The 27,040-nt window shown below is 40.1% G+C and overlaps 2 protein-coding genes across 2 annotated transcripts; both read left to right on the forward strand.

The window, feature by feature from the left end:
* The first annotated feature begins 1,487 nt into the window (after positions 1-1,487).
* On the forward strand, positions 1,488-13,859 carry LOC125380015 (acyl-coenzyme A amino acid N-acyltransferase 1-like). The gene is made up of 8 exons (XM_048395984.1): positions 1,488-1,775; positions 2,588-2,851; positions 3,286-3,455; positions 5,637-5,750; positions 7,105-7,187; positions 7,401-7,482; positions 12,634-12,835; positions 13,536-13,859. Exons 1-8 carry the CDS (start codon positions 1,565-1,567, stop codon positions 13,637-13,639), a joined length of 1,230 nt encoding a protein of 409 aa, XP_048251941.1. The 5' UTR covers positions 1,488-1,564; the 3' UTR covers positions 13,640-13,859.
* Positions 13,860-17,505: 3,646 nt separating this feature from the next.
* On the forward strand, positions 17,506-23,269 carry LOC125380016 (acyl-coenzyme A thioesterase 2, mitochondrial-like). The gene is made up of 6 exons (XM_048395985.1): positions 17,506-17,716; positions 18,021-18,284; positions 18,768-18,937; positions 19,219-19,332; positions 21,764-21,965; positions 22,657-23,269. Exons 1-6 carry the CDS (start codon positions 17,506-17,508, stop codon positions 22,755-22,757), a joined length of 1,062 nt encoding a protein of 353 aa, XP_048251942.1. The 3' UTR covers positions 22,758-23,269.
* Positions 23,270-27,040: the final 3,771 nt, after the last annotated feature.

Consider the following 27,040-nt stretch of genomic DNA (forward strand, 5'->3'; position numbering starts at 1 on the left):
ACTAACGGGATCGGGTGGTCAGGCTCGCTGACTTGGTTGATGCATGTCATGGATCCCAATTGCGTGGATCGATGCTCATGATATTAGTCACTGGATTGTCTGTTCCAGACGCGATTATTTACAGACCGCCCACATATAGCTGGAATATTGCTGAGGGCGGCGTAAAACAACAAACCAACCAACCAACCATCTGCTTTTGATGTTATGGCCACAACAATCAGTTCTGGATTTCTACTGTCACATTTAGCATTAGGAATTCAAATAGGCTACTTCAGTAGTTTTGCGACTACCATACATGTCCTGTGCACAATACACTCAGTCTAACTATTTGATCACATTAATCATGAGACAAAGCATTATTTTACACATCATTGGATGAAAACTTGACTCAAAATTAATCAAAACTGATCAATCAATAAGCGAAAATTCGTCGTTACAATTTCAAGTTGACACTTTTTTTCAAACTTTGGCTCTACCCGGGCATAACTGAATGTCCATTACATGGTTGCGTATGTTAAAGGCATGTGATACATTTCGACTCCTTAGCATAAACATCTGCAAATAAAGTCATTATGGTATTACACTGGATTCCTAGGCTTCAGAAGAATCATTACAAAAACATGTGCCACAAAGTCTCTGTCAGAAGTATTTACAATGATTATATATTTAAAGTATTTAAAACCTAACAAGTGCTAATTAAATCAAGAACATGGAGTTAATCACATGTCGATCTTCACAAATACGCTTCGTGCTCTTCTTTCCTGATCCGTTTCTTTATGAATAGGAATCGGGGTTTCTGCTTGGATTGGCACCATTAAAATATGGAACTTTGGCAAAGCAGTCTATCTTAAGCTTCAGTGTATCAATGACCAATATATTACACTAATGGTCAAATGGCCAATTCCTTTTTCTTCTGCTTTACCCACCCTAACTGGATATTTAAGAGACCAGTGTAACTGCCTCATCTGTCTCATATTTAGAGCGGGCCCGTGAAGACCCGGGGTAGACTAGGACTTCAGCAACCCATGCCTGCCGTAAAAGGCGACTAACGGGATCGGGTGGTCTGGCTTGCTGACTTGGTTGATGCATGTCATCGATCACAATTGCGTGGATCGATGCTCATGTTGTCAATCACTGGATTGTCTATTCCAGACTCGATTATTTACAGACCGGCGTCATATAGCTGGAATATTGCTGAGTGCGGCGTTAAAAAACAAACAAACAAACAACCAAAATGTATTTATCATATTTAGATCAATTGGTCACCTAAAAAACTATGGAACAACACCTATTACATCGGACATCACTTGTGACATTTTTATGGCCTTAGTGTTGACAAGACTCGCCCCAAGCACAGGCAACATTAATTATTCGCCTAAATATCAAACCCCACTGTTCGACCTGAGACCTGACCTGAGTAGGCATTTCAGCTTAACGTGCCAGGAACCAATAAGCTGTTCTTTATGTTGGTTCTTATACAGGTGAGATGTTCGCTTTGAAGAAAAAGTGTTACGTTAGGGCACTGTCAGGACTCATCGCAAGCCAAAGTCAGACATATTCCAGCATGGTTTGTGTGAATGTCAGCCCTCGTGTGGCACTAGTTGACGAACGAGTCTCCATCACTGTCACAGGTCTTCGTCCTGTACAGAGAGTGACGGTACAGTCATGGCTGAAACAAGGAGAAGCAGTGTTCAGATCCAATGCACATTTTCTAGCAGACGGGCAAGGACAGATCGATGTTTCACATCATGTTTCATATGGTGGAACATACAGAGGTAAATATGCGTGAACATCTCTTGACAATCATATAAAGATTGGCATGATAGACGAGACTCTGATGGACTCAATTCTGGTTACATAAATTAAGTTTCTGGAACACGTCAGCACATATCTTTATACTCTCGAACATGTGTTGTTTTTTTGTTTGAAATAGGATTATTCAGAGCTACAAAACACAGAGCTTCAAAATCATGCATGTGGCTTGAGTCACATAGAGGGTGATTCCCAGCACTGTTTAAAAAAACATCATGGAGCATCTGCCCGCAGAGCGGAAGGCCGAGGGTTCGATTCCTGGCCGCGTCATACCTAAAGACATTTAAACATGATACATGTTAACACGTGAATATTCGGGTTAGCAGTGGTCTTCAGCAACATATGTTTGTCGTAAGACACGTCTTGCCGGATCGGGTGGTCAAGCTTGGTGACTTGGTTGATGCACGTTATGGTTTCCCAAGCCCTATTTCATCGGACATCACTTTTTTGTTATTATCGTAAGAGGCGATTAATGGGATTGGGTGGTCAGGCTCGATGACTTGGTTGATGCATGTCATCGTATGCAAATGGCGTAGATCGATGCTCATGATGTCAATCACTGGATTGTTTGGTCCATTTACAAACCGCCGTCATAAGCTGGAAACGTGTTGTTACCCTGCCTGGCCTTCGGCATTAAGTGGATTGTGTCTGAGTGGAGAATTAATGGTAAACTGTGGCATGGTGTCACAGAAAGTTTATTCTATCAGTTTACACTGATATTGTTGACATTCATCTATATGCGTATGATACAGGTCATAGTTCCTTTTTTATTCAGGTGTCGACAGCATGGGGCTGTTCAGGAGCATGAAGCCTGTTCCAGGGGCGTCCAGGAAGACACGTATCCTGAAGGATGATGTGATGACACCTCTGGTCTTCACATTGTCTGTCATGGATGGCCACATTGCCTTTGATGACCTCCAGCTGCCCAGGACAGTGGAGCTGGCCACAGGCGAGTTAGAACGCTGGTACAAACATCCTACCGTGCACAGGATCGTTGTGCGTGAAGGTCCCCTCAGAGGAACTCTCTTTCTGCCTCCTGGTATGCATCTCCTTTATTCCAACCAAGGGAAAGCCTGCCTCATTTGTCATCGGTACACACTGACATATCCTTACAGATATTCAACAAAAAATGGCATAGACATAACTTAACCTCTCTTTGGAGAATTATAGACCTACAAAAGCACACATCTTCATGCAATAGGTTTGAACGGATCAGTTATTGACATGTGGAAGAAAATTCTTAGTCTGTCTGTCAAAGTCTTATATACTCGTACGGGTATCTCAGTCACAAACAACACCAGCCACTTAGGTATAAATATAAATGCATGTATGCAAGCAACATCAATATTAGTGTTAATCACTGGTGGTCCTGATCATTACCGTTTGTGAGAGCTGAACATTTTCACAACTACATCCATGTTTGCCACACCCAGAGACTGATTTCACAAACTAAGCATTGGAGATTGGTTACAGGTGAAGGGCCTTTTCCGGGATTGATCGATATGTCTGGTTCTATAGGAGGACTGGTGGAGTACCGTGCTGCCTTGTTGGCTTCCAGAGGCTTTGCTTGCTTTGCACTTAGCTACTTTAGATATGATGATCTCCCATCCTCAATGGCTGACATTGACTTTGACTACATACTTGTAAGTTTTCGAACCATGCATAAGCATATTCTCCATTCGTGGTAAAGTCAGGAATGGTGAACCAGTAGGCCCAGACGAGCGTTCCTCATAGAGAGTGTTGGTGGGTGGGTGCGTGCGTGCTAGCGTGCGTGCGTGCGAGCGTGCGAGCGGAACATACATTTTTATTTCTAACTAGGTTGGGCGGATGTCCAATCCCAGGCACTATTTTAGCATCTTCTCGAGAGACAAGTCAAACAGTCAAACTAAAACGCATATCATTAAATCTAAACATGATTATGTATATGAAATTATACTGATTCTGCATTCGTAGTTTCGTGGTGAAATCTCTGTATGTAGATATAAGAGGGGTTGAGCAAAATTCTCCTGTGAAAACGTTGCAAAACAAATTCGGTAGCAACAGGTTTATGAGCACTTCGGGCCAGAGGAGCCCGAATGTACAGTTGGATCGAACTTGACCACAGCTATCGCAGGTGGTTTTCTTAACCACACGATTGTAACAGATGTTACACATTTCACACATGAAATACATACTTTATACCACTCACGAATGATTGGGTGATCCTGAATGTCAAAATATACCCATTTATATACCCATAAATTGAAGATAACTGAACTCAGGGTGGGTCCAAGATTGAAGTTTTGAGTGAACCTAAAAGTAAGGTTTTAATAGCGAAAGGTCACAATATGAAACATGTCTTGAAAGAGAACTGGAGATACTGACACGTCTGTGAAATATTCATATTCCCACATAAATAATATGTAAAAAGTTGTTCTGATGGTTTAAAACTATATTGTTTAAAAAGCAATTTGTCCTCGCATATGACTAATACGACTCGGCCATTTTCTCAGTAGACCCGGGGTAGAATAGGTCTTCAGCAACCCAAGCTTGCTGTAAAAGGCGACTATGCTTGTCGTAAAAGGCGACTAACGGGGTCGGGTGGTCTGGCTTGCTGACTTGATTGATGCATGTCATCGATCACAATTGCGTGGATCGATGCTCATGATGTCAAACACTGGATTGTCTGGTCCAGACTCGATTATTTACAGACCGCCGTCATACACCTGGAATATTGCCGAGTGCGGCGTTAAACAACAAACAAACAAACAAACAAACATTTTCTCAGGAAACAATGATGTGTGTAACACAATAGACTGACTTTTCGCACACGTATCGTTGCATAATTGGTTTGTGAGCGAGAGGATGTCCAATGTTTTTAAACTTTAGGATCAATCGTAATTTCTGACGAAACAAACGATGAAGCGAGACGAAATGCTTGCGTTCATCGATACAATCAATAATATTACAATAGGACTATGTACATGTATATTTCCGCGTTTGTTGAAGTTCATTTGACTAAAATCAACTTAAATCAGATTACAATCAGTAAAAATAAACCATAATTAATTACATCAACACCTGTTACGTCTTTGTTATCAATTCAAGTTCAATTCAAAGAGCTCTCATTAATGATTGCAAACAGTTTATGTTAGAAAATAACTGTCATTGTGATATAATGGAGACCTCTGATTTGTAACAACATTCTCAATTTGAGCATTTCTGGCAGTTTCGAATTCGCAATGAGGTTAAGGTCAGGAGGTTGGAAATGTGTCTTGTTAAGGTATCTATCTAGTGACATTCGGTTTTTAGGTTGCACTGCATTGTGTATTTTATTATATGGAATGGCAGTGATGTTATTGACCGGAATCGCACATAATTGTCTTATAGAACCACAATTCTGACAATTTCCCGGCCAAAAGTAAGGCAATTAAACAAGTTAAGCATCAACGTACCTCTATACAACCTTTAATTTGTTTGGGATTATAGTGAGAATGCGTTCGGAAAAAACTGAAGGCAATGGCAGCAGACTGAACATGCAACGTTAACATTGCATGTAAAGATTTCTGTTGCCATCTGAATATTGCGGTTAAGGGGCTGTTTTTGTTTCTGCAAATACCAACAAACCTGTTTCTGTTATTTCTGTAATGTTCGCAATATCCTTAGGCGCCACTGATAGAATTTGAACCTGCTATGTTAATACGTTATCCTTTTTCTTTCGTCATAGATAAATAAATCGTTTCAATATTTGCCTGTCACTGAGAGGTTTAAACTGGAAATATCCTTTATGTTTCTGTGAGAAAATTTTGAAATACACAATTATACCTTGCATGACATATTTTCAGGGAGCTGTAGATTGGTTGGCATCTCATCCCCATGTACAGGTAGGGGGTATTGGTGTGATCGGTGCCTCCAAGGGAGGTGAAGTAGCCTTCTTGCTTGGCATGACAACTAATAAGGTGAACATGTTCTTACAACCAATGAGTTATTATTGTTGTAAATATAGCCAAACAATCATTGAATTATTGCAGTACTTTAGAAGTGTTTTTTTTTTTAAATGACACAATAATCAGTATGTTTCTGAAGTGACTTACATACTTAAAGGGACACATTCCTGATTATTAAAATCATAGAAATGATTATAACAGGAACACATATAATAATTTTTCCTCACTCGCTCAAGAGACAAATGCCATTCTTTGATTTGATTTACTGAATATTTCATACATCTAAACTTGAATGGTAATTTCGGATTTCGCCAATAGGTGAAGGCTTTGGTAAATATCTGTGGCGCTCCATTTTACTCATTTGAAGATCTGAAGAAATCGGGACAGGTGTATTGGAAAGGTGTAAAGTGAGCTTTTCTCTTTGCATATACACTATATTCTGTTGGAAACTGTTGTTGTCTCACAACGTAAGTCTTGACAACGGAATGGTCGCATTGTTATAAAGTACTTGTTTATAGTTCAGTCTAGGATATACACACATATACACACAAAACAATGAAATACCAGTGAAATCCCAAAATATGAGATCCGTGAAGATCCGGGTTATTAGAATAGGTCTTTAGCAACCCATGCTTGCCGTAAGATGTAAATATACTTGTCGTAAGAGGCGACTAACGGCATCGGGTAGTCAAGGCTCGCTGACGTGGCTGACGCATGTCATCGTATCCCAACTGCGTGGATCGATGCTCATTCACTGGATTGTCTGGTCCAGATTCGATTATTGACATATCGCAGTCATGTAGCTGGAATATTGCTGAGCGCGGCGATAAACAACAAACAAATTCAAATGTGTCTTTAATTTGCTTTTCATTAGAACAGATATGGTTACATTATGCAAATAAACCTAAATCCTGGTTCAAGACCCGTAAAGATCCGGGGTAGAATAGGTCTTCAGCAACCCATGCTTGCCGTATAAGGCGACTATGCTTGTCGCAAGAGGCGACTAACGAGATCGAGTGGTCAGGCTCGCTGACTTGGTTGATGATATCAATCATCTGGTCCAGGCCGCTAGAATATAGCTGGAATATTGCTGAGTGCGACGCAAAACAACAAACCAACTAGAGCTGGGACGGGTAACTCGGGTACTCGCATCAGGTGAATACTGAGTAGGTCCCGGGTACCCACAGGAGTACCCGAACCCGTGGTTAGTCACGTGATATATTGTCTAATGACTAAAATTATCTGGAACTCTATGGTTACACTACAAGTCATTAATGTTCGCTTTTCTTTTTGACTATGCACCCATTCCGTCCGATTTTTGTTCAATGTTCAATGTGGTTGTTTGATGGTGTGTAAATGTTCACAGATCCGATGTAGCTGCCAGCACTGTTTTGAACAGTATTTCTGTGATAATACGGCATGCAAGTTAAATGTAGGGGACATTCTGATGTAGGCATTAGACGCATACCACTATCATACTGACAATTAACACAGCCACGGTCATAGAAATCCAGCAACTATTTTGCACAACTGTGCTTCACTCGACTGTACCACCGATGCACCCTCATCAAATAAGTTAGGACACACCTGTCACATTTTATATGAATAATCAAGGGATTAATGTCGATCATATAATAATTGATAATTCCAATTATTTTTCAGGTTAAACACCAATAATCTGAAATACACCGATGAAGGTGTATATTTGAAAGACAATCTCAGCTATGGCATTGAAGTCATTCCGGTCAGTAGACGAATTTTCATGTCTTCGTGGTCTCATTATTTATTATTCTGTGGTTAGTATGTTCCACGTGCGGCAAAGACTGAGTGAGTGAGTATAGTTTTATGCCGCTTTTAGCAATATTCGAGCAATATCACGGCGGGGGGCCCCAGAAATGGGCTTCACACATTGTACCCATGTCGGGAATCGAACCCGGGTCTTCGGCCTGACGAGCGAACGCTTTAACCCTAGTCTACCCGACCGCCCCTGGGGCAAAGATTGTGTAAAAATATATATTGAAGCATGTTGATTCGTAAGGTGGAGAATTAACGGATTGATAGTCAGGATTAACGTCGCGCTCAAGTTTATTGCACTAATATAGCGACATGCATGCACGCGCGCGCGCGTGTGTGTGTGGCTGCTCGTAGTAGGCCGGACTAAAACGGATATTATAGTGCTAGCGCACTGAGATATCATTGCCACAGTTTAAAATAAATACCTCCACTGTGACGGTAAACCGACTCCGAGCCGACTTGTCCTTTTCGTAGTCCATGCCGAGTGCCAGACAGGGTAACAACAAATACCATCTTTTGGTCTGACGCGGCCAAATATTGAATCCCCGACCTTCCGTTCTACCACTAGACCACGGAGGATAAGTTATGATATTGAATGGGTCTGATGGAAAAAGGGAAATGTACCTTAGGCTATAATGGGACATAGATGTGTAAATATTTTTTGATTATTTTGATTTTCAGATATTTCGCACTCAAATTATCTCATTGCAATAGGTCCGGGCCAAAATATGTTTTAACACCGCTTTTAAAAAATCGATTGGGGTCATAATATCTTAAGTAGGTATTTCATAAGAAATGTCACAAAAACAATACTTCTTGACTGACAGGAGAATGTGATGGCGAAAGTTTCATGTTTTTCAAAATACTCCCACATGTCCCTTCCCAATGAAACCGTTAGCGATAGGAAACAATGATGCGAATGTTCATGAGAACTTCGCGTTGATCATGTCGACATTTTGTTGTAACCAACGTACGAAGGGCACTGTCAATGCAACATCTTCCATTTATGTTTTCGGACCTGCTAAAATTACGTTCAAACACCTTTTTCTTTTTTCTTCCGAATCATTCACTATCGGCCAGTCTCCGAATAATGTTTTAACAAATTTATCTTTAGAGATGTCTGTCTTATAATATAAAATTATTTGGCTGTCAGTATACCGCATAATAAAAGCGACAAAACCCTTTCCATATTCCAAAGCAGAGACGATTGTACGATTCCGATGTGTCTTAGAATCACCGGCAAATAGGGATAATGCCAGGTGTTCGCGAAAAGGTGAGCGAATCCTGCCCCACGTGGCAACCGTCACAAACACACGCAAAGGCAAGGCAATTTTTTACCCCCTCCCCCCAAAAAAACAAAACAACAACAAACAAACGGGGACATATGGTACAAATCAAAATAGGGAATTGCATTGGACATCATTTGGAAATGTCCTCCACACGTCTAACATTTAACTGTTTGACAGTTTTACTGAGGCCTTGAATGTTGTAACCTTGATCAAACAACTTCTGAGCAAGAGTCGTATGGCGTTCTTTGAAATCCTGGAAGAATGGGCATGCTCGATTGTATGTCAAAAGTTGTGAAATGTAAACGCCAAAAGCTGGAGCAACTGAAATTTTGCTCGACACGAAGGGGAAGGTGGCTCTTGGAAAGTTGAACTCATCCCCCTTGTCATAAAATCTTGTGGAGAGTTTTTGTGAAGTTCTTGTGAAGAACATTCTCATCATGGTGTCGAACTTATCATATTTAATTTACCTTATGAAAAATATACTACAAACACACATATAATGAAAACATTCAAAAAACATAAATGCAACTGAACCCTTTCAATAAGCATAAGAAACTTCAGCTAGAAGCATAGCCCATTGTACAGTTCCATCTATTTCACCAGCATGTGGTTATGAATCCCAATCACATGGTGATGATACCAGGTGTTCGCGAAAGGAGAAGCATTTCTATACTGCCCCTTTTAAGACGCGCACAGGGGAAAATATATACATATACATATTATTTCAAATAACATTTCTTAATCGAAACAAAAATTTATGAATGTCAAACTTAACATGATGAAAATTATAGTGCCTGTTGTCAAATCTGACAAACGTTCACACGTCGTGAAATAGCAGCGTTAACGTCAATACCAGTTTTGACTCGCTTGGCCTGTATTACAGTTCTGCAACTCCGATCCAGTGACCGAATAGGTCGCTTAATTCGATTCTGTAGTATTCGTTCCCATTCATACTGCAATGCCTGGTGAAGTTGCGGAAGCATTTGAGGCGGTAGTTAAGGTTATCGGACACGGTGTTCGAGTTCATCCCATAGATGTTCAATTGGGTTTGAATCGGGTGATTTTGATGGCCATGGAAGCAAAGTAATGTTCTGATTCTGTAGGAAATCCATCGCGACGTGCAACATGTCGTGCGGTGTCCTGCTGAACTATCCCTCTTTAAGGGTCGATAACGGGAAGCAGGTGACGTTGGAGAATTTTATCTCGATAATTTAAAGCTGTCAAATTGCCTCGCACGTGCATCAGGTTGGCCCTACGGGTGTAGGATATGACTGCCCACATCATGACTGCCATCCCGGAATCCACTTCGACGACACATTCTTGAGCAAAACCCTCATTTCTATGTCGTCGCAGTAATGAACGAGATTCATCACGGATCCAAACAGTACGCAAGTGTCTCAGCATCCATGCCTGAACGTTCATACAACATCGAACGTCGGTACTGACGTCGTAGAAAAGCACCGCAATACGACCTTCGGGCTTGTAGTCCAAACTCACGAAGACGATTACATATTGTTCGCGCTGAGACCCTATGCAGACAGGTCACATTGGAAGCGGTGTCTGTCGTTGTAACGGTCAGATGAATGAACTTGTAGTTGTGATCCTTGGTCTGTTAGATCTTGGGCGACCTCCCGTAGACCAATACCGTTGGTATCGGAGATGCCATTGTGCTGTGGATGACGTCAACTAGCGGGCAAGTGACTCTCCAGCCTCTGTACGTCCGATGGCGTGATTTCGAGTTACATGGTATAGTTGCGGCATATCTAAAATTACTCAAAGTTCAGGCAACAGTAGACAGTTTACCAAAAGAATTCCACCCTTTTACACCCGACCCCCTTGCTCTCTCTATTTCCCCGAAAACCACGCGCGAAGTGCTTGCATATTCTATTTTGAAAAAAATCCGTTTTAATGTCAATAAATAACTTTTAGCAAACGGTGCGTTTAAGCGATGTAATCAAATCAGAAAACACTGTAAAGTACATCTGAGAACATTTAAGTAACTTTATCAAACATTTTTGGCGAAATACGCAGAATATTTATAAAGAAAATCACCAGTGCGTTTCTTATTGGGGATCCTATTCAATACATCAATACACTTATAATCTGTATGTATGTTTTCCTTATTGACAAGATCATTTAGTACAAGTAGCAGCTATTCTAATGGGTACTAACTGGACAGTTTCCCAGCTGGCCTGTTTCTCTTTGCATTTGAGGGGGCACGGGTGGCCCAGTCGTTTAAGGCGCCGCGATTCGCTGTGCAGAGTTGCGTCCCTTGGGCACGCCAGAAACCTATGATTGTGTCTTCGAATCCCAATTATGTTTCTAGGTTTGTCAGCACCATACCCGTGCACGTGGGTTTCACCGAAGTGGTAAACGTCTGAAACCTGCATCACTTCGGGCTTTCCTCCCACATTAATTAATTTAATTAAAAAGAAAGTACACATTGCCAAGAAGTTCAAATTATGCTTTAGATATATAGATGATTTCTTTCAAGCTAAGTTAATATCTTCACCTCACCTATCCATCAGATTAGAGCCGCGAAACCTAATTCAGTGTCCTATCTTGATATAAGCAAAGAAATTAAACAATTGGCAATCTCTGTTTCAAGCTGTATGACATCGTGAATTTCCCCTTCCTGTCAAGCTATATATATATATCAGCTCCAGCATAAGGCATCAATAATTGCCAGTTACCTCGGTATGTAAGGGCATGTACATATTATTCAAATTTCATGGGAAGACACATTTTGCTGACAGCTAAGCTTTTCAATCAAGGTTTCACCATCAGAGGCCTGGTCATGTCAGTCTATTGTATGGTAAACATTCATAGGAATTAACTAAATATGACACGTTACAACATTATTACATGAGTTTTCACACATGCTTACTCATTGGCACTTGCATTAATGAATCGGGTGGTCATGCTTGATTGCTCATGATACTGGTCATTGGATTGTCGACCCGTGGAGATCAGGAGTAGAATAAGTCTTCAGCAACCCATGCTTGCCGTAAAAGGCGACTTTGCTTGTCGTAAAAGGCGACTAACGGGATCGGGTGGTCAGGCTCGCTGACTTGGTTGATGCATGTCAACGATCCTAATTGCGTGGATCGGTGCTCATAGTGTCAATCACTGGATTGTCTGGTTCAGACTCGATTATTTACAGACCGCCGTCATATAGCTGGAATATTACTTAGTGCGGCGTTAAACAACAAACAAACACTGGATTGTCTGGTCCAGAATTGATTGTTTACGTGCCGCCGTCATCTGGCAGGTTGACTGCGGCGTTGGGCAACAAATATTAGATTTTCTATGAAATGTCGCCGATGCTATCGGTAGAGCAGGACATATTAGACTTTTCGCGAGCAACTGGTTTCATTACTGATTTTCATATATTTTTCCTTTTATGCCATTTTGAGAATCTTTTTCGGTAGACCATCGCGATAATTTCCATTACAAATAATTGGCATGTCATGAAACCAAACCTGAACATGCATACGGTATAGTCTCAGGTTTATGTCTATGAAGGTTTACAAATATGGCCTCCAATTAACCACATGCAATTTACATGTTCAGACACTATGTATTATGTCAAGATCACATAATATCATATGTCAAGAACCATCAAATAACATTCTATTCCGCTTTTACAGTTTTGACAAAGCCCATGACCAAACGGTTCCATTACTATATTGGACAGGAGAACTAAAGGACTGTCGAAATGTGAGGTCGCAGTGTTGATGAGCGGATTATGTAAATAGTTCAATTGAGCAAACTTAGCTAACTGCAAATGAAGACTAACGTTTCCACTTCAGGCCTGGAAGAATAATGCCCAAATCCTATACTTGCTTGGTGAAGATGATGGCGTGATGCCAATAGATCATGCTAAATATTTCATTGAGACTTGTCCTGAAGAGAAGAGGAAGAACATTGAACTTGTGTCTTACCCAGGAACAGGCCACCGCATCGAACCACCATACATGCCTATGTACAGGACACTGTATCACCCAGTACTTGGTAAGTTAACAAGCAACACCTTGTAAAGAGCCCAGGATCCGAGTTGGGTTTGGCCTTCATGAACCCATGCTTCTAACCAAATTGCAGAGATCGATATTCATAATGTCAATCACTCGATTATTTACCGAACGTCGTCATGTAGAGGGAAAATTGAGCAGTGCTACTTCACAATTTACATGTCTGACTTTAATTATTTAATCCGACATAATACAGAATGATTTTTCTGGATTCACTTTACTTCAATTCCCACACGTTCAAGCTGTAATCATAATATCATTCGATATAGGTACCTAGAATGAGAGAATATTAACGCATATATTAACACTCTGTAGTTGGCATGCAATTAACACAGCGTGATGATGGTTGAAACCACCAACCCACCAATGAGAGATATTATAAAAGGGTTGAGTATGGGAGCATGGCGAAACTACTTTGAGTGAGCATGTTTTATCAATATCCTCAATACATAAGCAATAGGTCCACTAAAGACAATTTATTTTACAATAGGTTTACAGTTCAGATGGAGACATCACACTGTTATGGATAACAACTTCATGTCCAACAGTACCACAGACAATTTAGCTGAATAAACTAAAGATGTAAACAATACTTTAGTTACTTGTCTATTAGACCTGTGTTGACAGATTCTTCCCACAGACCTCAGTTCCTTGGTGTACTCTGTATGTGTTTCCCCCAACAGGCATGACCCTGGTGGTGGGAGGACATCCTGAAGCTCATGCAGCAGCCGAGGAGGATGCCTGGAGAAGACTTCTCAACTTCCTCCACAAGCATCTGCCTCATTAGGACCACACATCATGTCCATCAAAACCGATATAACCAGTATTTAGTTTTGACATCTTGAGGGAAGGACACGCTGAAGCTCTAGCTGCACCTCAGAAGCTTACCTGGAGAGGAGATCTCCTACTTATCCTATGTTCTGGTGTAGACATCTTGGACATTCTCCTGTCTACTTCAGTTACCCTTACTTATTTTAATGAATCCGCTCTGAACAGACAAAACTGTTAGCGACTATTTGTTCAAATATTTTCAGCAACTGCTTAAATAAAATTGCAAGAACGTACATAAATATTATTCAAGCACGTAACACAGAGATCGCTAACAGATCACATCACTGCTCTGCATGATTCACTTTTGTTTATGGTCGGTAGATTTGTGAAATAAATGATTTAATGATTTAATCATTGTGCATTCTATTTCGCTGCGCATAAAGCGACAAATGTACATTTTAATGCACAGATGTATAAAGGAAATCACTCACTTTGTCAAGAGTTTTATACATCTATTTAATTTTCTGAATATATGCGTAACTTTCACCAGGTTCATCTCTCAGAATGCTTTTTACTTTCTCTGTGATATTATGCCAATACTCTTGTCTTGGAAGAACATGCTGCATCATTTAGTCTTGTACGAAATGTTCCCGTGTTTGTTCAGGAGAATACTTGGCTTGTCTTTGGGTGTACTTGCGACTTGCCGTCGGTGTAGCAGGATAAGCGCACCATTACAGCAAATATAGTGTCAGCACTAATTAAAGATGATCTAAAATTAGGGGACATCTCTTTTACTAGTGTTGAGCGAAAGAAAAGCTCCAATAAAAGATAAGGCATAGTGGTTGTGCGGGTCAGCGATGCTGAGAAGAAATGAAGATTAACGAAAACAAGTCACAGTTAAAGCAAAACAAGCGATACGAATATATCTACATTCAGAACAATATGTCTCTTGTGAAGTTGGAAGACACAGTCCAGCCTTTTAACCCTTGTAACAGAGCTAAAAATAGCGAGACAAGTTCTTTGTTAAAGGCAGAAGCATTTTCAAAAGGAAAGTACAGAAATAGGATTTACGACTGTGCCATAGGAATTGTGCTGGTTGGTCCACAAAAATGAAAATGAAAAGTCTAGTTTCAGATAAAATCTTATCAAGGCAAGTGAATATCTCTGCCCTCTGTGAGATTTTTATATGCGACCAAGAACAAGTACACGTTGTAGATTACAAATGGTTCAGTCATAATAGAAAACAAGTTGACAAGAAAGCTAAACAGGTCTCAGGAGGCGTTGGATTCCTTATCAAGAACAGTTTAACCAACGTGTTCAAAATCTCAGTTTTAGATCCTCCAGCTGAAGATATTAGAAGCCCGTGTAGTCACTCTGTGACTGTACGTGTTATCTCCTACCTTCAGGATCATCTCGTGCCAGTGACCCGGATCAGTTGCTCCGTGGTTTGCTACACCAGGCGTACACATATCAAGTTCAAGGTACCTTGTGGGTGTGGCGATTTCAACTCTGGATGCGGAATTCAAATGGATTACATTGAGGCAGTGGACAAAATACATCCCAGGTCAGTCATTGATACCAATGAAAATAACTACGGAACTATGTTTATCGACTTTCCTTGTGATTTCAACTTCTGACAGTAACGACTTTACTTATGTGTGTACTACAGGGCGATCGGTCGTTGACTATGCTGCAGTACCGCATGAACACATTTGTCACAACGCAGATTCAATCTATGTCAAGTATTATCTCTATCTTAATGTTTCAGTGCCGGATAAACTTCCCTATCATTCTGTTCTCGAATTCAAAGTTGTTATCAATGTTTGTGATCGGCACACCGTTTATATTGTCCCAAATCCTCCCGAGAGACACGTTCGTAGACCAGATATCCCTCATGATTTCTTGATACCAAAATATAGAAAGAGCAACACATTAGTGCATTGGCTGATATGTATTTTATGCATTAATCCCGTGGAACATAACAAATCTAACATTTTCCTGCGTGAATTTGTTAAAATATTAGAAACCATTTTGCACTAGTTGGCGAACCCGTGAAGACCCGGGTTAGCATATGTCTTCAGCAACTTTTGCTTGTCGTATGAGACGACTAACGGGAACGGGAGGTCAGGCTCGCTGACGTGGTTGATGCATGTCATAGTATCCCAATTTCGTAGATCGATGTTCATGATATCAATCACTGGATTGTCTGGGCCAATACTTACAAATCGCTGTCATATAGCTGGAATATTGCTGAGTGCGGCCTCAAATAACAAACAAAGAAACAAACTAATTGACATTTGAGTATAAGCAAACTCCAAGTGCAATAGGTACTGTAAAGATTGCTTTAAAGTTGAACATATTACAAGTGTCGAGGACTGTTATTTTCCAACCTTGAAAATTGAAAGGGATCGTAGTGTTGTTCGTTTTCATGTCATTCTGTTTTACATATGTATGTACTTTAGCTTATTCTCATTCTAAAAACAATATTCAAAATAATTAAATTCTGAACTGATAGGGTATCATTTGTATATGTATATGTAGAACGGATTTATGTTTTCAGATAACACAGACTCTAGGTAACGGCTGGCGTTGTCTGACTTTGCTATTTTTTGCCTTGCAGAACCTCACATTTAATGGTGTTTTTTTTATCATAACCCACTGTTGTCCCATATAGCCACCGAGGTGGGTGATGAAAGAGTGTTCAGTCTAACATGTCATGACTTAAATTATCTCATGCTGCACATGGGCTCACTTTCGCATGATGTCGTCTAATTCGTTTTATTCCGCGATTACTGCATTGTTTCACGATGAGGTATCCCGATGTTCTTTCTGGTATGTCTTGTCAGTTAAATCACTACTCCTCCGGTTTGGTTGAACATGTATAACCTCAAGCTTTTATGTCAAGGAATATTTCAGCAGGTCCAGGCTTTGGTGTCTACATTTTACAACTGTACAATCGTCATGCGAGTCTTTCTAAAACAGATGTTTGATCCGGTTTACAGCAGGCAATGCCCTTGTACAGCTTTCAAAAAGTATTTATGACAGACGCGTGAAGAACATTTCCAAATTTAACGCATCAGTGACTAAAATATTGTCCGTTGCTATTCCATATTTTGACTTGTACCATACTTGTTCAAGTGAACTCTTGACTTGCCTTTGCATGTTTGTGACAGGTGCTAACTTTGGGACAAGATTCGTTCACACTTTTCCATAAACACGTGGAATATTGTTGGAATCATACAATGGACTATGCTTTGACTAGTTTGTTTGTTTGTTGTTAACACCACACTCAGCAATATTCCAGCTTTCACTAGACATTTAATATAAATGAAAAGAGATTTGTCGCTTATATTATACTGATTATGACAAGGCTATTATCGTTTTTATATATTTGAAATCCGCTTAGATAATTAATTTTAATGGCATGAGTAAAATGTAAAAATAAAAGTGATTATTTTCAAGGAACATATTTACACCTGTATTATTTATACGTTATTTGTCATACCTGGCAGTTAGTAAATCGTTTAAGGACGTAAATATCCTGTTTCATTTCAGTTTGTTGTTAAGAACATAAATATATGATTCGGTTTTAAAAGTCTATGTAATAAAAGTGATTTAGTGTACAATGAGTCAGCTTGCTTTTGATCATTTTTCACATGTAAACGCGCAATTTGGTAGAATTCTTCGAGTACATATTCGGCATTCTCCTCATCTGGTCGCCTCTTTATTTCTACTCTAACAATATAGTTCACCTACAGAAACTTCGACACTTATCTCATTTCTATTCATACCCATGTCAATGTAATGTTTGCATTACGGGGACGATATTATACAAGGTCAATCATAGGACTCGTAGGCAGCCAAGGACAAACATATTCCAGCATGGTTTGTCTCAATATCAGCCCCCGTGTGGCACTAGTTGACGAGAGGATCTCCATCACAGCCAACAATCTTCGTCCATTACAGCGAGTGACGGTACAGGCATGGGTGGAAGAAGGAAAAGCAGTGTTCAGCTCATGTGGCCATTTCCTGGCAGACCAACAAGGACAGATCCATGTCAGTCAACATAACTCAGTTGGTGGAACATACAAAGGTATTTGCATAATCTCCATAAACTAAGACTCGCCTAATACTAAATAGGTGAGATTCAACAACCACAGTTCCTATTCAACCAAGTTTGTACATAAATTGATCGAATTCCTCTCTGTTGAATGAGTTTGAAGTAAGTGTTTGTGACATATGTAACTATTCACCATAATTCTATCTTTCGTTCCTGTCACTATCGACAGGATCGTGCCTTATTGTTACTTCATTAATGTGCTGGTAATTGGGACAGTGACGGTACATGTTCTTTGACTATCATTCGCATGTAATTAAATGTATCCGGATTTGTTTAGGTGTTGACAACATGGGCCTCTTCTGGAGTATGAATCCGGTTCCTGGGGTGTCTCTTCAGCCAATTCTCAGGAAAGTAGACGTGATGACACCCCTAGTCTTCAGACTGTCCGTCATGGATGACCACATACCCTTTGATGACCTCCAGCTTCCCTCATCTGTAGTTCTGGCAACAGGCGAGCTACAACGCTGCTACAAACACAGAACTGTTCGGAGAATCGAAGTGCATGTGGGGTCACTGAGAGGAACTATTTTTTTGCCTGAAGGTAAAGGATTGTATCTCTTTCGGTTTATATATGTATTCCACACAATAGGGGTACTTACATAAGCATTGTGACGGAGAAATAGATACTCACAACACCCTGTTAAAACAGGCTCGGCTTCTCGGACTGCCAATTCCACCCGTTTACTGGCGACCATGGTAGTTTCAAAAAGAACACCACAGATTACACAGATTCTTTTCTTTTCCATTTACTCCGAATATATTTTTTTCAAGGTCAGTGTTATATATACAGTTGTCATACTTACATGTACACACTTGAGGTTAAGAGGATAATACCCTTCCATTTACTCATCAGTTGAAGACATATTCTGGTGGGTAGTTTGATATTTGTTACGTTAACATTGTTGTTTACATATAGGGGCACATGTTTATTAGAGAGCCGTTATCTATTTAAAAATCCCAAATATTCACTTATTCACTTCACCTGTTCAACATTACATAACTGCCAAACATGAACTGTTTACAGGTAAAGGTCCATTTCCTGGAGTGCTCGACATGTTTGGTTCTACAGGTGGTCTGGTGGAGTTCCGAGCTGCATTGTTGGCTTCTAGAGGCTTTGTTTCCTTTGCTCTCGCCTATTTTAATTACGATGATCTTCCATCCTCTTTGGCCGATGTTGACTTTGATTACTTGCTTGTGAGTTGTTATCCTGGATTATGTACATTACATGTTTAATTGATGGCAAATCTATTTTTCTGTAAACGCACATTTTTATTGACTGATCTTAGCCCAGAATTGTGCTTGTCACTTATTACAACTGATAACAATAGGACACTGGCTTTTATTTAAACCTGAGACATCATCGTTCATGTACTATATTTCTTCTCTGTATAAGACGTTTTAAACCATGTCACTGCCACACTGAGGGGATTCAGGTAGGAAATGAAATGAAAGACTTTAATGTTTGATTTTTTTAGGATGCTGTACACTGGCTGGCTTCTCATCCTCATGTCAAGCCTGGAGGTATCGGTGTGGTCGGTAGCTCAAAGGGTGGTGAAATGGCCTTCCTGCTTGGCATGGCCACAGACAAGGTTCGCATAGCTAAACCGTCTGTACATTGTCTACAAATCAAATAACTTCACGGGGTTCATTAGGTTTCATTAGGTTTTGAAATCAGGTTGGTTGGTTGGTTGGATGGTGTGTTGTTTAACGCCGCACTCAGCAATTTTCCAGCTAAACGACGGCGGTCTGTAATAATCGAGTCTGGACCAGACAATCCAGTCATTGATATCATGAGCATCGATCCACGCAATTGGGATCGATGACATGCATCAGCCAAGTCAGCGAGCCTGACCACCCGATCCCGTTAGTTGCCTTTTACGTAATATGGATATGTGTGCACCTTATCCATATGGAACGTAAATCTTCCTGTATGATCAGCAACAAATGTAGAAGGAATCATAACAGTGATATATTCAATGACCAGAAGCCTTTGAGGATCAATGTAGAGAAAAAGTATTCAAATACTCAAATGCTATATACATGCATATCTACTTGTGTTTTCGTGGTAAAATTATACAATCCATAGTAATATTTCAACACCCTGCGTTCACTGTATGTTGAACCTAGCTTCCAATAAACGTTAACTTGCTGTCTTACTTTCTTGCTTTTATTAACAGGTGAATGTTTTGGTGAATATCAGTGGCCCTTCATTTCCTACTTTTGAGGATGTTAAGAAATCAGGAGAGATTGATTGGAAAGGGGTGAAGTACGTTTTTGACGCATTACATACAGACCAAATTCCGTAAATCTCCGCTCTCCGGTGCGTCACTGTTGCCAAATGCCACATTTGTGGATTGTATGGCCACAAAGGCGGTTGCGCATGGCAATAATGTACTTGATTTGGAAACCACCTAGATATGACAATGATAATGCATGTTCTTTGATAAATGGATGCTGTCTAAATCAGCAGCAGTTTCCGTCAACGTATTATATACAGACCATTTTCTCTGGGAGTCTTTAAATCTAAGCTCAGTGGTACCTCACTGTTGCATCACGGAGAACCTATATCATTCGTTGATTGGATGGGCACAAAGCATGGAAAGTATGTACTTAAATTGGAACCCATCTGGCATTGACCATGACAATGCATGTTCGCTGATAAATTCATGCAGTCTCAACCAGCAGCAGCTTCCCTAGTCACACGGGTCAAAACCACATGTATGGTGTTTTGTTGCTATTTGATTTTTGTTTATGTTAAGGAAATTAAATACTTTAAGGTTAATGAATATTCTAATGGCACGTTTCATGTTGTTTTAGGGGGATTGTATTTGTTAGAACATAATTATTTTTCAAATGGTACAGTATTTTAAATCTGCAGAAGAGATCAACTTGACAGTATGTCAGGTTTGTTTTATTTCTTGCCTTGTTACGTTCATATTTCATAACACTTAAAACCGTTAAATGAATCACAAAATGATAAATGTGCTTATATTTTACCACAATGTTACGGACGATTGATCACATTGATTTAAGTGACAGCATTTATCAATGAATATATACCATACCTCGTTTCCCTGCTGATTTATATTCAGGATGGATGCTACGAAGGTGAAACACACTGATGGAGGTGTTTGTATAAAAGACGTTGCTCCCTATGCCACTGGGGTTATTCCGGTTAGTTCCTTTGGCCATCCCTCTATCTACTGCAGTATTCTGTTCTTCACATCGACGTGTTAGCTGGGATGGCTGTATGTCCTGAAAGAAGTAGGGTGCGAACCCTATTGTTCAGAGGACAAAACGTTTGTCTTGAACCAGTGACTGAACAAATCCTGTCTCTGGGCGGTTTCCTAAACGTCTTCGACCTGAGTCACTTATGGCTTTAATTTCATGTAGTGAGTGAGTGCGTTGGGTTTAACGCCGCTTTTAACATTATTCCAGTTATATCGCGGCGTGTCAGCTTAATGTGTGAGGAAAGCCCAAAGTAATGCAGGTCTCAGACGTTGATCACTTCGGTGAAACCCAGGAGCACGAGTATGCAAGTGGGCCACCCGTCCCCCCTTAATCTCGTGTTATGTTCGAAACCAAATGTGTTTAACTAGATTCATCCAAACCTGGTTGATTTTAAGTGAGTGAGGGTGACTGAGTTTGGTTTTACGCCACTTTTAGCAATATTCCAGCAACATCACGGCGTGGAACACTAGAAATGGTCCTTTTATGCACTAATTTGATGAATGTGACTGTAACAAAAAACGATTTGGTCATTCTTTTCTAGCTCATGGCCTTGTGCCTTGACATTTTATGGCATGTGTGCAACAAATTCGGCAGGGTCATTTGGAAGAAGTCCAAGAAAGACTAATCCAAAATGTTAATCATCATTGTGCAGATGACATAAGAAAATTCAATGGGCGACTAATTATTCAGGTTCTGTAATTTTATAACAATTATTGTTTTTCATATGCCAGATTGGTAAATGTGTTCTGTACGCTTCAAGTCAGATAATGTGATAATGTATATCTGCAGGCATGGAAAAATAATGCCCAAATACTATACCTTCTTGGTGATGATGATGCTGTATGGAACACTGACCATGCCAACACATTCGTGAGGAGTTGTCCCGAAGAGAAAAGGAAAAATATTAATCTCGTCACCTATCCAGGAGGCGGTCACCTCATCGAACCTCCATATATGCCTTTGTATAGAGCAATGTACCATCCATTGCTTGGTGAGTAATTAAACAAACACCATGTAAATGGTGACATTTTAAGGTTTTGTAATAATTTGACAAGCCCATCCCTTTGATTCTTTAAATATTAAGATGTTTGAACACTGATATAACACTGACCATATAAGAATCAAGGTCGTTCCCATGGTCTGACCACTGCAGGGGTCGGGTCCTCGGGTCCTCGGGTCCTCGGGTCCTTGTTTTTGTCTGCTGACCTCGTCAAGAGTAATTGTTTGTATATTGTTTACCGTGAATTCTGGTATTGTCCAAGATATCAGTCTGACTAACCCTTGCCGGGAATTAGTGTAGATTGAGAAAGGGATTCATAATTCACCAATATCAGCTTCTTCATATGTTTGAAATCGAATATGGTAGTTGTTCCGTGTTGTATACAGCAATGAAAAGCACCTTGGACGTCAAACTCTTTGTACTGGCGGAAATTTTTATTTTTCAAATGAGACAAATTCTCTCTGCCTGTAATAAGCATCTGTACTTCAATGTCCTTATACATCAGCAACAGCAACGTCTGTTCATTACTCTTATTGATACAGTTAACAGGTGCGTTCTAATATTATCAGAAGTGTATAACTTGTTTATAATGAAACAGGTACACTGGTAAATGAGTATTTTAAGTCCTGAGAAATGTACCCTTGACCTGTATAGCTTACTCTGTATGTGTTTCCCCAAACAGGCTCGATGGTGGTAATGGGAGGACATCCTGAAGCTCATGCTGCCGCCCAGGAGGACGCCTGGAGAAGACTTCTCCACTTCATTCAGAAACACGTTGCGTAGAAATATCTGACATCTGACAAGAGGCGACTGAATATCGTAATAATAAGATATAACAAACTTACCATGTTCAAAGAATATATCCTTTAATATCCATAGCAACATTATCACATCAATCTCATGCCATACTGTAACATATCTCGGACATACAGATTTGTTTCATTACTGATCACGACTGTCAAATGATGGAAGAAGTTGGGTTGTCCAATGCGAAAATGAAGTGATATAGTTGTAAAAAATTGTGAACCAGGTGTACATAACATTGCTGTGTGTATAATAATTATTGACAAAATATGTAGAATAATATATGACGTCTGATGTATACCGATAGTCTTGGCCTCATCAACAAAGTGGTTATGGATGCAATTAAGGTAGTGTTTTACTATACAGACTCGATAAAATCACTGATGGAATAAGTCCGCCCTGTCACACCGACATATGGCTTGAATTTTGCCGAATCCGGCGTTACATCATAAACGATTAAACAATCTGATATCTACAGCTAGGTTACTTAAGGAGACACGGATACAGACAATTGTGTACCGGTTTGTGGAATAAAGCTCTGAAGTAATCACGTCCGCGTCACGTATTTAACAGACACCATGTGTCACAGCCTCGAACACGTAAGTGAAATGAAGCTGTTAATTACCTCCTCCCTATGTTTTTGTTTTGTTCTTTTAATGCCGCACTCAGCAATATTCCAGCTATATGACGGCGGTCTGTAAATAATCGAGTCTGAACCAGACAATCCAGTGATTGACATTATGAGCATCGACCAACACAATTGGGATACGATGACATGCATCAACCAAGTCAGCACCTCGCTATGTATTACACATACGCCTTATGTCACAGTCTCATACATGTAGGTGACAAAATACTGTGAGTCTGTTAGTCATGAATCCAACTTAATTCGAAATCATCAAGCCACTATTCGTGCTTGAGGTTTTCTGCTGTATTCCTGGATATAACAGAATATGAACGAAAGCAGCAACATCCTTTTCATAATCATGAAGAGGGCACGGGTGGCCTAGTCGTCAAAGGCGCCGCGATTCGCTGTGCAGAGTTGCGTCCCTTGGACACGCCAGAAACCTATGATTGTGGGTGATGTTTCTAGGTTTGTCAGCATAGTACCCGTGCTCGTGGGTTTAACCGAAGTGATAGACGTCTCAGACCCGCATCACTTGGGGCTTTCCTCCTATATTAAGCTGACACGCCGTGATATTACTTGACTACTGTTAAAAGCGGCGTTAAACACAACTCACTCACTCACTCACTCATGATCATAAGACATGCCTGCTAACAGCGCAGAGTCCATTGTAAGCTTTCAACTACACCATAAGTATGTGTTTCTGAATCACAATGAAATAGTAATAATACAAGGTGTTCGCGAAAAGGTGAGGCAAGTCAAATGTTCACCTGAAAATGCACGGGAACATACATGTATGTTTTGGAAATGCGAGTCTGGTTTAGAGACAACACATGTTGCATGTGAAATAACAGTAATTCTGTAACAGCGGATATCATAACACTTAGGAGTTAATGTGGAAATCCACTAAACTATTGCCATTTTTCTCACTATCTCATGAAAGTGTGCTTAATTTGAATTACATGTCTGCGATAAGGTATAAGAGATTCAGCTTCAAGTTCAAGGTCGCAGGCAACTCCTGTTTAACTTAAAAGTTTAATTGGTGATTTACAATGTCAATCATGATATTGAGTACATAGCTAGAATATTGCTGAGTGCGGCGTCAAACAACAAACATATACGTTCACTGATCAAGTGTGGAACAAGTATATGTAGTAGTATGAGGTATTTATAGTATGCACAGTCTCCATTGGTATTGTGTACAGAAATACTACTAACTGGTAATAAGAAAATGCGGTATTGCTTCTCTGAGAATAACACCTCTCCACTTTCATGACTGGTTGTGAGAGCATTCCCTTTGTTACGCTCGCATCTGGTACGCCTGTTGTACTGTCAGCTACATACTGACATCCCGTGGGGACCCGGGGTAAAATGTGTCCCAAGCACCCCATTGCTGGTCGTACTGGGCGACCGAATTAGGCAACACGTTTGCCGTGGGTTGCTTTTTGTGTTGGTGGGGGTTCTATTGGTTGAGGGCCTTGGAGCAAAGAACGGTTATTCTTATTCCCAACACGCCACTTTGACCCCGACTTCACCCAGACGGGTGGTAGAATTGGCATGATTATATCAATCGGCTAGCCCTGTGTATGAAGTTTTTTATTAGGTTTGACTCAATTCACTTACTTTCCAAATAGTCTTCTGTTCATCAAGTTAATGAAACTTGGGGAATGCCCAGAACGTTTCCCAGAAGGATCCTCTGGGGAATAACATTTCCGTATCCCTATGGCATTTGTTTTGCTGGAATGTTGTTACACATGACATCGCCTTTGTTGGCGCTCCGTGGCATCCAGGGACCAGGTTCGCTGATCCACAATAAATACAACCGTGGGTAAACACAATAGAAAACCAAACAAAATGGCAACTATCAGAATCTGATTCTGAGCTCCATTCATCTGATGATGAACAAAAAACAGTGACCTGGTAGTTGTGTTCCGAAAGGAATACTTAGCCTCGTTTTCTTGTCATGGAATCTAACCCATTTATTTTGGAAAAAAGGACTCAAGGTAAAGCTGGTGAGTGGAAGGATAGTAAGAAATTACGATCTGGAGCGCTTTTGATTGAATGTACCAAGGAAACACAGGCGATCAATCTCATGACATCAACTAAGTTCGTTGATATACCTGTTAGCTGTTCTGCTCATAAGACCCTAAATTTCGTCAAGGGTATAATCCGAGAAACTGTTGTGGAAATTGTATCTGAACATCGGAGGCAAGGTGCGATTGAAGCCAAATTATTCACATGTCATAAAGAGAGCTGTGAGTTTCCATCAAACACATATCTTGTGACTTTCGACACAAAAGCTCTACCAAGTTCCATGCACGTGGGCCTCTACATCCCACGACCTGTTCTATATGTTTTAACACATGGTAACATCTGTTACCTCTAAAATGCTCTAATTATCAAGTTTATCATATGTCATCTTCAACTGTCTGCAGTGAATATAAGTTTCAATCCATTGTCCAAAAGATTAAATATGAACAAATATCAGCTATTTCGATGCCAGGAAACAAACAAAACTAGTCGAATCAATAGTCACATCTGGACTTCTGCCGATAAACCAGTTAAAACGATTCAAACAGCATCAGTTCACTGTCAGACGAATACTCAACAACAAAAGTTCCTGTGACACCAATATTTTAGTGTTTTTTTCAAACAAGTAAAGTTTGGTTATCAATATTGTAGTACATGTATGGAATCAAGTCACAAAAACGCAACTGCTACAGAAAAGCATGCATTTCATGCAAAAGTTGACATTATGCAAGCCCCATGCATTTCACTACCGATGAATGGGTATAGAAACGTGTGCGTTAACGGGATTCCATATGCATTGTTTAGCATCGCGCTGACAACAACCACTCAGAAAAACAACAAAATATCGCAGTTATTCAACATTACGAAATGCCATCCTGTCCGAAAATGAGCGTCTGCGAGCCATTGGTATGCTATACCTATACTAAAGGTGACTGAAAAACATGCTTGAATATAATTGCGCTTTAGCGGAAAACAGTGATACTTTTGTTTGGGGATGAAATAACTAAAATACACACTGACAAATGTATGCTTAAAGTATTTATCAACTTTTGGTCATGTTTGTTAATTTGTACATTTCATTGTTACCGCCATCCTGATGATGATGTATGTAATGTATTTCAGAGGTATTGATATAAGCGTTTATGCTTGATTACCAATTGGAATTCTTTTTCTAAACAAAATTATGTGTACACAATGTACATGAACATGATATTGGGGACATATAATAAAGCATATATCCTCCGAAAATTTGAGTCAATGTTTATGCATAATTGAAAATGAAAAGTGACGAACCATTTACAACAAATGTTGAACATATAAATGGTAAATTTGATATATAGTATCGTCCTCATCATAGTTCATATCAAATTTTGTAACGCCTTCGTGGTCAGCCCTGGGAGCGGAAGGTGCGGGGTTCGATCCCCTGCCGGGTCATACCAAAAGGCGTCAAAAGATGGTACTTGTTGTTATCTTACCTGCCTCCATTAAGGGTCTAAAACAAGGACTAGTCGGCTCGGAGTCAGTGTACTCAGTGTCTGAGTAGGGTATTCATCTTAAACAGTGGCATGGTATCTCACTATGAAATCGGCTGTAGTCCGGACTAGTA

The sequence above is a fragment of the Haliotis rufescens genome, unplaced genomic scaffold (genome assembly GCF_023055435.1).
Source record: "Haliotis rufescens isolate VD_foot unplaced genomic scaffold, xgHalRufe1.0.p SCAF_15, whole genome shotgun sequence".
NCBI lineage: Eukaryota > Metazoa > Mollusca > Gastropoda > Lepetellida > Haliotidae > Haliotis > Haliotis rufescens.